The 15,110-nt window shown below is 49.2% G+C and overlaps 1 protein-coding gene across 2 annotated transcripts in view; it reads right to left on the reverse strand.

The window, feature by feature from the left end:
• Nucleotides 1-11,168, reverse strand: part of LOC103791227 (uncharacterized) — a 77,702-nt gene extending 66,534 nt beyond the window's left edge. For both annotated transcript variants that reach the window (XR_013527888.1, XM_054246663.2), the window contains exons 1-3: nt 11,038-11,168; nt 5,305-5,433; nt 1,834-2,766 (exon numbers count right to left, since the gene is read on the reverse strand). Coding sequence is in view for 1 of the 2 variants with exons in the window: in XM_054246663.2 (XP_054102638.2) it covers nt 1,834-1,841 (8 nt within the window). In the remaining variant the exon portion in view is untranslated. The remainder of the gene's footprint in view (nt 1-1,833; nt 2,767-5,304; nt 5,434-11,037) is intronic.
• Between the last annotated feature and the right edge of the window lie 3,942 nt (nt 11,169-15,110).

Here is a 15,110-nt window from a genome sequence, read left to right on the forward strand (position 1 = left end):
TATAAAAACTTACAATCTTTTGGCATCTTCGTATTTTAAATATGATGGACTAAAATGGCTGGATTTTGTTTTATTAATTCAATCAGTTTAATTTCAGTCCATTTACATTTGTTGTGATTGATTTATGTGCACTGCTTCTATGACCTTTAGAGTTTCTATCACCTTAAGAACTTCTATTTCTCTCACTTTGTGTTTTTATTTCTTTGTTTTTGAGATGGTGCTTTTCTCGTCACCCAAGCTGGAGTGCATGGTGCAATCACAGCTCATTACAAACTCCATCTTCCAGGTTCAAGCAATTCTCATGCCTCAGCCTCCCAAGTAGCTGAAATTACAGGTGCCCACCACCATGCCCAGCTAATCTTTGTAATTTTTTTTTTTTTTTTTGAGACAGTCTCGCTCTGTTGCCCAGGCTGAAGTGCAGTGCCACGATTTTGGTTCACTGCAACCTCCACCTCCCGGATTCAAGCAATTCTCCTCCCTCAGCCTCCTGAGTAGCTGGGAATACAGGTGCATGCCACCACACACGGCTAATTTTTGTATTTTTAGTAGAGACAGGGTTTCACCACGTTGGCCAGGCTGATCTCAAACTCCTAACCTCAAGTGATCCGCCCACCTCTGCCTCCCAAAGTGCTGAGATTACAGGCATGAGCCACCATGCTGCCTGACCTTTGTATTTTCAACAGAGATGGGGTTTCACCACGTGGGCCAGGCTGGTCTCGAAATCCTGGCCTCAAGTGATCCACCTGCCTCAGCCTCCCAAAGTGTTAGTATTACAGGTGTGAGCCACCACACCCAGCCTCTCTCTCACTTTCTAATATAATATTTCCTTCTGGTTCCACTAAGACATATTTTACACCTCATTCTGATATCTCTCTCCACCACCCCACCTATTTCTGCCCTATCATCCATCCTCATGTGTCTCTGTGTAACATTGTGTCTTACGTTTTTGGAGACAATTGTCTAATCAATTAATTCCCTCTTCTGATGTCTAATCTACCTACTGAGTTTCTTATTTCAAAAATTACATTTTGTATTTATTTTATTTTATATTAAGACAGAGTCTCACTATCACCCAGGCTGGAGTACAGTGGCACAAACATGCCTCAGTGCAGCCTCAGCCTCCTGGGCTCAAGTGATCCTCCCACCTCAGCCTCCTGAGTAGCTACAACCATAGGCACATGCCCCATACCCAGCTAATTTTTTTGGGAGGAAGGGAGCTCTAATTTTTTGTAGAAATGAGTTCTCACCATGTTCACCAAGCTGGTCTTGAACTCCTAGGTTCAAGCCATCCTCCAGCCTCAGCCTCCCCAAGTGCTGAGATTATAGGTGTGAACCACCATACCCAGCTATATACTTTTATTTCTGCAAGTTCTATTTCATCCATTTTCTTTTCAGGTCTTCTCATCATTCCTGATGGTCCTACTGCTTGCTCAATTTTATGATTCCTTCTTTCTTATATTAGGTGTAACTATTTTCTCACATTTCTAATAGCTGAACTCGGTGTTCTGTATCTGATTTCTGATACCTGAACTCTGTGTTCTGTATCTAAAACCTATAGTCTTTGGGAAACATATCTATTATTGATTATTTCTGACAATTCTCAAAGATGTTGGGTGGACTACTTGAATGCTATGATTTGACTGAACTCATAGTTGCCTACTTTTAATCTCTGGGAATCCTACAGGCTTAAGTTACAGATGCTTTCCTAGAAAGACTGTCTGTGTCTGCTTCTGATGAGACCTGTGGATACAACTACATCTGCGGGGGCTGTACTGGGAGATTTCTTGCTCTCAGGCCCCTCTGCTCCCTTCCCCAAGACTGCCAGAGTCCTACCTGCTCATGGGGCCACTTCAGCCTCTCCTATGGGGTCCTGGTCTTGGGCTTGAAGCCTCTCTGGGGGGTCTCCACAGTGCTTAGCCTCAGGAGGGAGGTTCAGTGAGTTGGGCCTCGTCTCATGCCTGCTGGGGCCTTGCTGGGCGAGCAGGCCTCTGCAGAGTCCCCAGGCCGTGGCTCAGGCCCATGCTCAGGCTCATCTTGATCTCAGCCACAATCTGGTTGATGTCCTCCTCCTGGTCCTCCAGGTCCCCATCTCCACACCTCAGGTGGTAGAGGGAGGCACTCACTGGTGTTCCCCTTGGTCTCCGTGAGGTTGCAGTCCTGGTAGCCTACTTTGCTGGGACAGAAGTGGCCATCTTCTTCCTGGTCACGGGCCTCCAGGACTGAGGGCTTAACCTCCAGGATGGGCAGGTGGCCGTCTGGGTAGTTCTGGTTTCCCTCAGCCCCGTGACTGTGAGGGTGCAGGCCTGCCAAGTCCACCCACTCCTCCACTGCCTCCTGGCACTCGTCGGTGTCCATAGGGTGTGCGCCATGGGCCAGGTACTCCTATCCATTGCAGTCCATGCCCTCCAGGTAGCTGTCATCCTCGGGGCAGTAGCAGATATAGGTGATGCCCTCCTCCTCCTCAGGCAGGCCCTTGTTGTAGTACTCCTCTTAGGATGTGTTGTTCACATAGCTGGAGCTGGAGTCCCCATTGGGGCTGTGGTTGTGGAACTCCTGCTCCTTGGGCATGGTGATCTCTGTCCACAGGGCAGCCAGCTCCAGGCCCTTAGGCACCTAGCTCCCCTAGGGCAGCTCCACATCCTCGTTTCTGGCCGTGGGAGATGGCCCAGCTTCACCCTGTGGTCCAACATGCCGCTCCCCATGCTCCCACACTTCTGATGGGCCATGGCAGGCACTCACACAGCCATCATCACCCAGGGGCAGCCACTGTAGGAGGAACATTGGGAAGGACAGAGTCAAAACCTCACAAAGCCTGGTCACGCATGGGGTCACTCACCCCCATGGCACCCACCACAACATTCTCCCACAGCAACGTGAAAAATGACAGCTGAAGGTTTTCATTGCAGCAATCTTAAAAAGCTGGAAATGACCTAAGTACCAGTAAATAAAAGAACAGTTAAAAAATTATGGCAGAGTTTGTATGCTCTAAGAGTCAATGGCGTTTTTAAAGAGAGTGGGCAACACACGTTACAGTGAGGGATCTTAAAGGCCTGTTTTGGAGGGAAAACAGCAAGTAAGCTACAGTCAGCGTACGTCTGTAGATCCCAGTTCCAGCTCCGTCAAGATGTCTAGAGAATACACACATACTCACCAGCCCATACATGGACCCAAACACATGCAGAAAGGGGGAGCCCCCCAAAGGCTTATCAGCCATGTCCTCTGCGGAAGCAAGGGGAAAGAGGTGGGAGCAGAGGGGCCAGGCACATTTTACTTTATTAAAGACGTATGTACTGGTTGAGTTTTTTACCAAAATGCATTGATTATTCACCAGCATTATAATCAAACCCACTCACACACCTTTGGGGGTCTCTTTTCTAGCTGGGGAGATGTCAGAATTAAGAAAAGCATCCCGTGGGAAAGGGCAGACACCAAGGGAAGGAAGCGGGACTTCCTGATCAGCTGCTGCTCTGAGCATCAGGAAGGTGGCAAACAGGCCAGTTTCCTCCAGAAAAGCGGCCACTGAGCAGACGGGCCAGCCTCCTACGTGAATAGGACATGAGCACGCCACAGAGCACAGCCAGAGACACCCGAAACACAGGAGGTGGTGCTGACCGAAGGGAAGGCGGGACCAGGGGATGCGCCAGCCAGGACAGCTGGGGGCATACGGACGAGCAGTATTAATTTGGGAAAAACGAAATCAATTTCATTTGAGTAGTTTGAATGCAAAATGAGTAGTTTGCATGCAAATGTGTGGCAGAGTTGTGTGCTGTGTGAGTGAGATACAGTGTGTCTGGTGTAGTGGGTAGGTAATGTGTGCTGTGTATGTGTATATGGTGGTATCCTGGAGGGTGCAGTGAGTGTGTGGAGTCTACTATCTATGGTGTGTGGTATATGGTGTGTGTGATGTGAATGTGGAGTGTGATGTAGCGTGGAAGGGTTGAGCGTGTATGCATGTTTTATGTACATGGTATAGTGTTTGTGATGTGTGTGTGGTATCTGTGTAGTGTGAATAAGTTGTCTGTGTGAAATGTAGCATGTTGTATGGGTGATGTAACATGTATGTGGAGTGTGGTGTGGTGTGTATGTGGCATTTATGAAGTGTGTAGCAGGGGCATGTATGGGGTGTGTGGTGTATATGAAATGTGTATGATGTGGGTATGTATGGTATTGTGTGATGAGTGTGGTATGTGTGTTGTATGTATATTAGGTGTGTATGGTGTGTATGGGGTATACATATGTATGGTATGTGTGAAGAGTGCATGGTGTGTATGAAGTATGTGTGTGGTATTTGTGAGGTGGACATAATATGTGTGTGGTATATATGGGGTGTGTGTGGTGTGTGTGAGGTGGGTATGTGTGTGATGTCTGGTTTATATGGGTTAAGTTCGTAGTATGTGTGAGGTGGGCATGGTATATATGTGTTGGGTGTCAGGTGGTTATGATATGTATGTGGTGTGTAGGGGGTACGTGTGTGGTGTGTGCAGTGTATACGGGTTGAATGTGGGGTGTATGAGGTGGGCATGGTGTATATGTGGTGTGTGGTGTGTGAGGTGGGTATGATATGTGTGGGGGGTATGATGTGTGTGGTGTATATGAGTTAAGTGTATGGTGTGTGTGAGGTAGGCATGGTATATATGTGGTGTGTGAGGTGGGTATGTGTGGTGTGTTAGGTGGGTATGATGTATGTGTGGTGTCTATGGGTTAAGTGTCTGGTGTGTGTGACGTAGGCATGGTATATATGTGGTGTGAGGTATGTATGTGTGTTGTGTGTGGCATGTATGGGGTATGTGTGTTAGGTGGAAATGATTTCTGTGTGGTGTATATGGGTTAAATGTGTGCGGTGTGTGAGGTGGGCATGGTTTATATGTGGTGTGTGGTGTGTGAGGTGTGATATGTGTGTTGTGAATAGGGTATGTGTGTGGTATGGGTGAGGTGGGCATGATATGTGCCTGGTGTGTTTGAGGTGGGTATGGTATGTGTGTAGCATGTGTGGTGTATATGGATTCAATGTGTGGGGTGTGTGAGGTTGGCATGATGTATATGTAGTGTGTGAGGTGGGTATGATATGTGTTGTGTATGGGGTATGGATGTGATGTGTGAGGTGGGTATGGTGTATGTGTGGTATGCGGTGTATATGGACTAAGTGTGTATGGTGTGAGGTGGGCGTGGTATATATGTAGTGTGTGGTGTGTGAGGTGGGTAGATGTGTTTGTTGTGTGTGGTGTGTATGGGGTATGTGTGTGGTGTGTGTGAGGTGGGCATGGTATGTGTGGGGTGCGTGTACATATGCACACACGTGCATACCTGTGCACCACAGATGACAGGCAGGCCGGCAGCCCAGGGCACGCAGCAGTGACCAGCTCAGCCAAGGCAGGGCTTGGGGCAGGAGTGGCCAGGCCCCTGGCAGCTCAGGATCCTGGATGCACTAAGAGCCTAGGAGGAGGAGAGAACAAGCTGTGTCACCATCTCCACCCAAGTTCATCACTAACATAAACTTTTATCTGCACTGAAACTATTCCATTTCTGATTAGAACCAGAAACACTCCAGATGGGCTCAGCACAGCAAAGGGGGGACTGTCCTACAAGGCCACGGTGTAGTATAGGGATGGGTGAACGAATCATGGAAGCAGCTACCTTTTGTTTTTACAAATATGAAACATTTCTGAATGGCTTAAGCAACACATATTTAATGTAAAAGCTCAACTGAGATGAAGAAAGAAAATGAATACATGCTCAGCTCCAGAGACATGCAGATGAGATTGGGGGACAGAGGGAAGTGCATTAATTCCTTCCATGACCCCTGAACAGCAGCAGTGGGTCTGAGCATCTTATCTCTACCAAGCAGGCCAGCAGGCAAGCCAGCTGCCACCTTGTCCTGTGCAAACCACAGGCACCATTCCCAAAAGCAGACAAACGACTATCTCATTTGTTGAGGGATAGCAAAATGGTCCAGTGGTGGTAGCCATGGTTGCTTCCCAACAAGACCTAACTGCTGTCATCTTTCCCTGGGACCCAGCCTCCCTGAATAGAGTAGAAAGGCAGCCAGCAGAACCCAAACTGTTCTGCCCACAGGCTCCTCCCTACAGACCACACCTCAGTGCAGCACAGTTTCCAAATCCAAGATGCAGAATCCATGAACAGAAAGCCTTCTGCTCCAGAAGACACTTACAGGAAGTCAACATTAAAAACACAACTTATAATGGCTTTTTTTCTAATATAACCAGTATTTCTTACTGCAACTACCAGAAGATGTCTACCATTTATGACCATAAATACTGTTTCCCATAAAGTATTCATAAAATATAAATCATTCAGTGACCCATGTTTCTGGAAAACAATGAGGCTGTATGAAATTGAGGTATTGCCCCAAAAATCAAGTTGATGGGCCCTGAATTTCTAAACATTTGAATTTTTAAATAACTTCATATCAGGCCATTTAATAAAAACTATGTCAAACACACTACTAGAACTGATATGAAAATAAAATTTCAGCCGGGCGCAGTGGCTCAAGCCTGTAATCCCAGCACTTTGGGAGGCCGAGGTGGGTGGATCACGAGGTCAAGAGATCGAGACCATCCTGGACAACATGGTGAAACTCTGTCTCTACTAAAAATACAAAAAATTAGCTGAGCACGGTGGCCTGTGCCTGTAATCCCAGCTACTCAGGAGGCTGAGGCAGAAGAATTGCCTGAACCCAGGAGGCGGAGGTTGCGGTGAGCTGAGATCGCGCCATTGCACTCCAGCCTGGGTAACGAGCGAAACTCCGTCTCAAAAAAAAAAAAAAAAAAAAAGAGAGAGAGAGAATAAAATTTCAAACTGTATGGCAGGCAGATCATCTGAGATCAGGAGTTCGAGAGCAGCCCGGCTAACATGCTAAAACCCCATTTCTAGTAAAAATAAAAAAATAAAAATTAGCGGGGTGTGGTGGCACACGCCTTTAATCCCAGCTATTCAGGAAGCTGAGGCAGGAGAATCGCTTGAACCTAGGAGGCAGAGGTTGCAGTGAGCTGAGATCACATCATTGCACTCCAGCTTGGGCAACAACAGCGAAACTCTGTCTCAAAAAAAAAAGAGAAAAATCGCTTCATTGCTTTTTAGAATTTCCAAAGATGATGTTAAACCCAGAAACAGTTCTAATGTCTAGGAAAGCAACTACTGTGGTATAAAAGGACGACAGTTTAAAAGAGATCGGCAGGAGGTCTCTTTCCCAACTAACCCAGGCAGTGTGAGTGGAGGCTTTCAGCACAGCCCAGGGTTCCTGGGATTGAAAATTCCATCAACCCCTCCATGGGTGGGAAATGCTGAGATCTTCATTCCTATGACACACAACCTTGAAAGTTGCTGAAAAATGCTAGCCCCATCTGACTGGGGCAGCATTTTAATTTATTGCACACCATTAAGGTTGGTTTTGTTTGTGTGTTTTTTGTTTTGTTTTGTTTTGTTTTTAGACAGTCTTGTTCTGTCCCCCAGCCTGGAGAGCAGTGGGGCGATCTCTGCCTCCTAGGTTCAATCAATTCTTCTGCCACAGCCTCCCAAGTAGCTGGGATTACAGGTCCATGCCACCATGCCCAGCTGATTTTTTTTTTTTTTTTTTTTTTAGGTAAAGATGGGGTTTCACCATGTTGGCCAGGCTGGTCTTGAATTCCTGACCTCAAGTGATCCACCTGCCTTGGCCTCCCAAAGTGCTGGGATTACAGGCATGAGCCACCACACCCAGCCACTATTAGATTTTGGCAGGAATCCTTGTGCTAGATGCCATTATCCCAACAATCATTGAGCACTTCTCATTTCCTGCCCCTGGCGCTGCTGGATACTTTAGGGAGAGCTGCTGTCCCTGCCCGCCCGAGGACAGAAACCTCCAACTCTGCCTTGCCAGGAAAACTGACCAGTGTGTCTGATAGATGGTGAGTCCTTTGCTGTACATGGCCCTCAAAAAAGTGAGACAATTCTTTCACTTACACCAAAGTAAGCGCATGCTGAAAGAGCTTATAATGAAACATCACATTCCCCAATCTGGACTTACCAACTCCACTGGCCAACCTTGTCATTATTTCTAATTTTAATTCTACTGGTGGCTATTTTCTACCTCTCTAAATATTTTTTAAACTCTCTTTCTGGGTATCAACCTCAGATAATATTTATTGGCATCCCATTATGACAGGTGCGCTTGGCAGGCCACAAACTCCCAGGCTCTGGTGCAAGTGACCAGATATCACACCAGCTACTGCAGTCACAGTCACGCAGAGGGGCTTTCCATTCTTAGCGGACTTGGGGTAAAAGAGATCCTTCCAAGAGCTCTCACCTAACTCTGGGAACACAGAAGTATCCATTAGAAGGCTGGGGGTCACAAAGCCTTCAGGATGGACAGAGGGCCTTTTTTTCACTTTATAAAGCCCCGGATAGGCTGGCACTAATATGCCATGTCACTGACGCACTTTGAGGGCAGGAACTGGCTCCTGCTCCAGTTTGCATCCTCTGCACCCAGCACTGGCCGATCTGCTCCATGCAGGATGAGCAGGTAGCTTCAGGCTGTCCATCCAACCCGCACAAAGAGTGGAGACGCAGGGAGCATGAGCGGCCAAGATAAAGTCTTCACAGGCTTCTTTGATTGTTTCTACTATGAGATATTCTCGATGTCTGAGGGATGAACAGCAAACAAAACGTCCTCTATCCATACAATGGGGACAATAATCAGCCCTAAGAAGGAAGGAAATTCTGATGCATGCTACAACACAAATGGGGCTTGAAGACATCATGCAAAGTGAAAGAAAGCCAGTTGCAAAAAGACAAATGACTATGATTCCACTAAGATGTGGCACCTAGAGTCGTCAAACTCACAGAGACAGAAAGTAGAGGCTGGGTGCGGTGGCTCATGCCTGTATCCAGCACTTTGGGAGGCCGAGGCAGTTAGATCGCCTGAGGTCAGGAGTTCGAGACTAGCCTGACCAACATAGTGAAACCCCATCTCTACTAAATATACAAAAAATTAGCCCGGCATGGTGGCAGGACCCTGTAATCTACCAGCTACTCGGGAGGCTGAGGCAGGAGAAACACTTGAACCCGGGAGCCAGAGGTTGCGGTGAGCTGAGATCACGCCACTGCACTGCAGCCTGGGCAACAAGAGCAAGACTTCATCTCAGAAAAACATAAAAAGAAGACAGTAGAATGGTGGCTGCCAGGGGCTGGAGGGAGATGGAAGGAAGAGCTTTACTTCCTTCCAGCGCCCACTCCACCTCTCCTGCTCACACACACTCATCCCACGGGACTCAGCCTGCAGCTTCTCCCAGCGCAGGAGTCCAGGAGCCAGACAGTGAGGAGGGGCACAGACCTCTCTTCCTAACAAATGAGAGGGAAGACTCCGTGCCCCATCACTAGTGCCATCACCCAGTCCCAGCCCCAGCCCAGCCATGGAGCCCACTCCAAGGGTCCCCCTGCCAGTGCTGCTAGCACCCACCGACGGAGGGCTGCCGGCACACAGCCGCAAGCTCCAGCTTTAACCACTCACGCCCTGGACACTGCCCAGAGCCCCGGCAGGTTCCATGTCCATGTCACCCCAGCCCTCCTGCCTAGGAGATGCTAAGTTCAGGAGACCCTCTCTAGCCCAGGCTGCAGGGGAAGCAGCCCCCAAGGTCACCTAGGAGTGAGTGCAGAGGGAAGGGCATCCTGGACGCTTCGGACTGGGAAACACAGATTCTGTCTCCTACGTCGTGGCCACATCTGAGGAGAAACCCCTGCCTCACCTCACTGGACAGACCCTGACCTGGAGGCCTGAGAAAAAGCCACCTGCAGGCTCCCGGCACCTACCAAGCTGCACCTTAGGAAAACCTGTCCCGTTTCAACCTGCAAAGCTCTCAAGTCCTAATTTCTAAAATTTGCCCTTTCTCAAAAAGGTCGGAAAACAGTAAACAACAACAACAACAACAAAACGAACAAAAATAACAACAACAAAAAAAGAGGCACAGAAGGTTGACGAGGCCAAAGACAGTTCAGCCCCACCAAAAAAAAGTTCCAGACGCCTGGTGCTGAGTTTGGGGTGCTTGACCCTCCACATGCCCATTTAGGAGCTGACTGCGCTCAACCACAGATTTACGTCTGGTGCCTGCCAGGTCTTATCCAAATAGATCTGAAAAAATAAGCCTTCCTCCTTCCAGTGAATACTAAGGTAACACTGGCAGGCCCCTCTAAGGCTCTGCTCTCCACTGTGGTCCCGCAGGGCAGGCCCCTCGCAGGTGTCCTCACCCTCATCCTCCCTCTGCATCGGGCCAGGAAAAAAAGTTCGCCCAGGCCTGGGCACATCGAGGCCCGCTGCCCGGCCCGTAAAGCCCTGCTTGGGGACCGGGGGCCTCAATATTCTCCTTCACCATCTGCGGCCAAACCTCCCACCAGCAGCCTTGCCAGGCAATGCCTGCCATGGGGAAGGGGCCCGGCCGCGGGACAGGTCCGCGCCGCGCCCCCAACCCGGAGCCTGCAGCCCAGAGGCGACGGGGTGTTTGAGAAGTTTTTCTCTCTGGGCTTTATTATAAAGGAAAAGGGAAGAGGATGAAGATCCGGGCTCGGGTTCCCTGAGGGCAGCGAACCCATAGGCGACCCCAACCCAGTTGCCGCCCGGCACCCGGGACTTCATGCATGCGCCAAGAGGGGCCACGGAACGCACCCGCGGCCCGGCCAGTCCAGCGGGACCCGAGCGGGCGCCCGGGCACCCTCAGACAGCGCCTCTTGCCGGCGCCCGGTGGCCCTTTGCTGCGGTGCCCCCTGCCCGGGATTCGAGAGCCGCCGTCCGGTCCCCGCTGCACCCGCCTGCCTGTCGTGGTAGGGGGAAGGGGCCGCCCGAGAGGAGTAGGGTCGCGGGGCTGCACCCCAAGATCCCAGCAACGGCCGCCTCCAGCCCCGCAGGTCCGCCACCCCGCCGAGTCCAGAGGACAACGCTCGGAACGCTCTAGCCGCAGGTTCCACACCACCCCCGCCTCGTCTGGGTACGCAACCGTCTACACCGTGGGTAGAGCCAGCGAGTCAGGCAGCCCAGGTCCCCCAGCTTACCTGGCCAGGGCGCAGGCTGTTCCAGGACGCTGCCTGAGACTCCCGCCGCCGCTCCCTCAGCCCGTGAAGTCCAACTCCTGACGAGCCCGCGCGTAGCCGCACACCTCAACTACTGACGGCCGGCAACTGCTAACGAGCCCCCAACGTAAAGGGCGGCGCGCGCGTCCCCGAAGCGGCCTACGGCAAGCCCGCAGGGCCGCCTCTGACGGGCGCACGCGCACTCACCTGCGGCCCCTGGACCCGCCGCCCCCGCCCGGCCACTTCCCCTCACCAGAGGGGCTGGTTCGCCTCTTGAATCACTGGAGCGGGAAAAGCTTCCCGGGGACCGTGAGCGGTGGGAAGAGGGGAAAGATAAAGCTGCGACCTTGCAGGGCGTGCGGGAGGCCCTGAGCCCCATGGCCCTGGGACAGTTGGCAGAGCGGGTGGGTGCACCCGGGACCCGGTTCTCGAGCTGGTCTCCGGAACTGGGGCTGGAGCCCCAACTTTGGAAGGCGCGGCGCCCCGAACACCCGCCTGTAATCCAGCACTTCTGGAGGGCAATCCCAGAACTGTGGGGAAGCCATTAAATGGGTTAAAAAATTAACGAAGAGGCCAGGCGCGATAGCTCACGCCTGTAATCCCAGCACTTTGGGAGGCCGAGGCGGGCGGATCACAAGGTCAAGAAATCAAGACCATCCTGGCCAACACAGTGAAACCCTGTCTCCGTTAAAATACAAAAATTAGCTGGACGTGGTGGCACGCGCCTGTAGTCCCAGCTACTCGGGAGGCTGAGGCAGGAGAACTGCTTGAACCTGGGAGGCAGAGGTGGACAGTGAGCCGGGATTGCGCCACTGTACTCCAGCCTGGTGCCTGGAGACAGAGCAAGACTCTGTCTCAAAAAAAAATTAAAGAGGTAGGGCCGGCCACGGTGGCTCACGCCTGACGTGGTGGCAGGTGCCTGTATTCCCAGCTACTCAGGAAGCTGAGGCAGGAGAATTGCTTGAACCAGGAGGCAGAGGTTGCAGTCAGCCGAGATCGCGCCATTGCACTCCAGCCTGGGTAACAAGAGCGAAACTCTGTCTCAAAAAAAAAGATGAATGAGGCCGGGCGTGGTGGCTCCCGCCTGTAATCCCAGCACTTTAGGAGGCCTAGGCGGGCAGATCACCAGGTTGGGAGATGGAGAACATCCTGGCTAACATGGTGAAACCCCGTCTCTACTAAAAACACAAAAAATTAGCTGGGTGTGGTGGTGTGCACCTGCAGTCCCAGCTACTAGGCGGAAGGCTGAGGTGGGAGAGAATCGCTGGAACCTGGGAGGCCGAGGTTGCAATGAGCTGAGATTGTGCCACTGCACTCCAGCTTGGCGACAGAACAAGACTCTGTCTCAAAAAAAAAAAAAATGAATATTAGAACAACTTTGAAATTTGAGATTAAATGAACAAACTGATTCAGCAAACACGGCTTACCAAAATGAATAGTCATATAGATGTAATTGAATCTGTAACTAAAAGCCTTATAAAGAAAACTACAGTCTCACATGGCTTAATAAGTGAATTCTTTCCAAATGCTTAAGGAAGAAATGGTACACATCTTCTGTCAGAAATAGGAGAAGAAACATTTTCCAAATTGTTTCAACAGCATAGCCTTAATATTTCTTATTGAAACCTAACAGGACATCACCAGAAAGGAAACTTACACTCCACTTCCTCTTGTGAACATAAGTACAAAATTACCAAATAAACTATGAGCAAACCCATTTCAACCACATCTAAAATGGTGTTCATCATACATCACAACCAAGTTGATTTACCAGAAATGCAACGTTAATTAACATTCAAAAGCCAATCACTGTAAGTTACCATATCAACATAAAAAGGTAAGAAAAAATGCTTAATCAAGAAAGAAAGAAAGCAATTGATAAAATTCAGTACCTATTCATAAATTTGAAAACTGAGCTAACAGAGAGGAGGCAACACGCCCCGTTAAACACTCCTGCAGCTGAGAAGAGTGACACAACTTATTTGCAGCCGAAAGATAAAAATTGAAGTATAATCTTAAAACTTTTGAGAAATCTCTGTTTTTCAGCTAAAAAGAGACAGACTTGCCTTTGAACCTTCCCTCTTTCCCTCCCAGGAATGCAATCCAAGGCCTGGAAAAACAGCAGCCACATTGTAACCACAAAAACAAAAGCTACAAGGTTAAGGAAGTATCAGGAAACTGACAAGAGCCTTGGACTGCCTTCCTCTGAACATTTTTTTGTTTTGGTTTCCAATTGTCACTATATGAGGGTGATTATAAACATTACCACCATGTAAATGTGTGAGTCTCTCTGGAGCCCACACTGGGAAGTGGAAGGGCTGGGCATTGAACAAGAGTATATTTGACTTCAAGATACAACATTAATTTCTCTCCAAACTGGCAGCATCAGTTTGCATCCCCAGCAGCAGCTGATGAGTGCTCCTGCTGCTCCACATCCTCACTGGTACTTGCTATTACAGGGCTTCCAAAATAAAATGAACTGCCAGGCACAGTGGCTCACACTTGTAATCCCAGCACTTTGGGAGGCCAAGACAAGAGGGCTCCTTGAGTCAATGAGTTTGAGGCCAGCCTAGGCAACATATTGAGACCCCTATTTCCACAAAAAATTCATAAATTAGCCAGGTGTGGTGGCATAGCTGTGGTCCTAGCTACTTAGGAGGCTGTGGTGGGAGGATCACTTGAGCCCAGGAGGCTGACGCTGCACTGAGCAGTGATTGTGCCACTGTATTCCAGCGTGGGCAACAGAGTGAGACCATGTCTCAGAATAATAAAACAATATGTTCTTATGCGGCAGAAGGAACAGATTCACCATTACCCACAAGCCCTTTTATAAGGCACTAATCACATCCATGAGGACCCACCCTTATGACTTCATCACTGCTTAAAGGCCCTAAAGGCTCCACCTCTTAATACTAACTTCCTCTCCTTTTTTGTTTTGAGACAAAGTCTCCCTCTATAACCAGGCTGGAGTGCAGTGTCGTGATCCCAACTCACTGCGACTTCCGTTTTCTGGTTTCAAGCAATTCTCCTGCCACAGTCCCTCAAGAAGCTAGGACTACAGACACGCACCACCACACCTGGGGAATTTTTTGTATTTTTAGTAGTGACGGGTTTTCACCATGTTGGCCAGGATGGTCTCCATCTCTTGACCTCGTGATCCACCTGCTGTGGCCTCCCAAAGTCCTGGGATTATAAGCATGAGCCACTGTGTCCAGCCTCTCCTTGTCATTTCTGTGTCCAGTTCCCTCATTCCTATTCATGCTAAACCTCTTACTATGTTTGCAGATGAGATCATTCAAGTTTCCTTTTCTTTCTTTCTTTTTTTTTTTTTTTTTTTGAGATGAACTCTTGCTCTGCTTCCCAGGCTGCTGTACAGTGGTACAACCTCCGCCTACTGGGTTCAAATGATTCTCAAGCCTCAGCCTCCCAAGTACCTTGGATTACAGGCATGTGCCATCATGGCCAGCTAATTTTTGTGTTTTTAATGGAGACAAAGTTTCACCATGTTGGCCAGGCTAGTTTCAAACTCGTGACCTCAGGTGATCCTCCCACCTTGGCCTACCAAAGTGCTGGGATCACAGGCAGGAACCACCGTGCCTGACCAAGTTTTTTTCCTATGAATTGTATGTTCATATTGTTTGCCCACTTTTCTTTTGGTTGACTGACTTTTAAAAATATTAGTTTATAAGAATTCCTTAAATATTCTACATATATATCCTTTGTTGATTATATGAACTGCAAATACCTGCTCCTGATCTATGGTTTCTCTTTAAACTTTGTTTGTGGTATGATTATTTGAATAGAAGTCTAAATACTTTAGTGAAATCAAATCTATCACCTTTTTTTTGAGCTTATGCTTTTAATATTTTTTTCTTTTGAGACAGAGTCTCACTTTGCTACCCAGGCAGGAGTGCAGTCGCTCAATTGTAGCTCACTGCAGCCTCAAATTCCTGGCCTCCAGTGATCCTCCCTCCTTAGCCTCCTGAGTAGCCAGGACTACAGGCACGCAGTGGACCAACCAGCCAATTTTGTGTGTGTGTGTGTGTGTGTGTGTG

The sequence above is a fragment of the Callithrix jacchus genome, chromosome 16 (assembly GCF_049354715.1).
Source record: "Callithrix jacchus isolate 240 chromosome 16, calJac240_pri, whole genome shotgun sequence".
Classification (NCBI taxonomy): domain Eukaryota; kingdom Metazoa; phylum Chordata; class Mammalia; order Primates; family Cebidae; genus Callithrix; species Callithrix jacchus.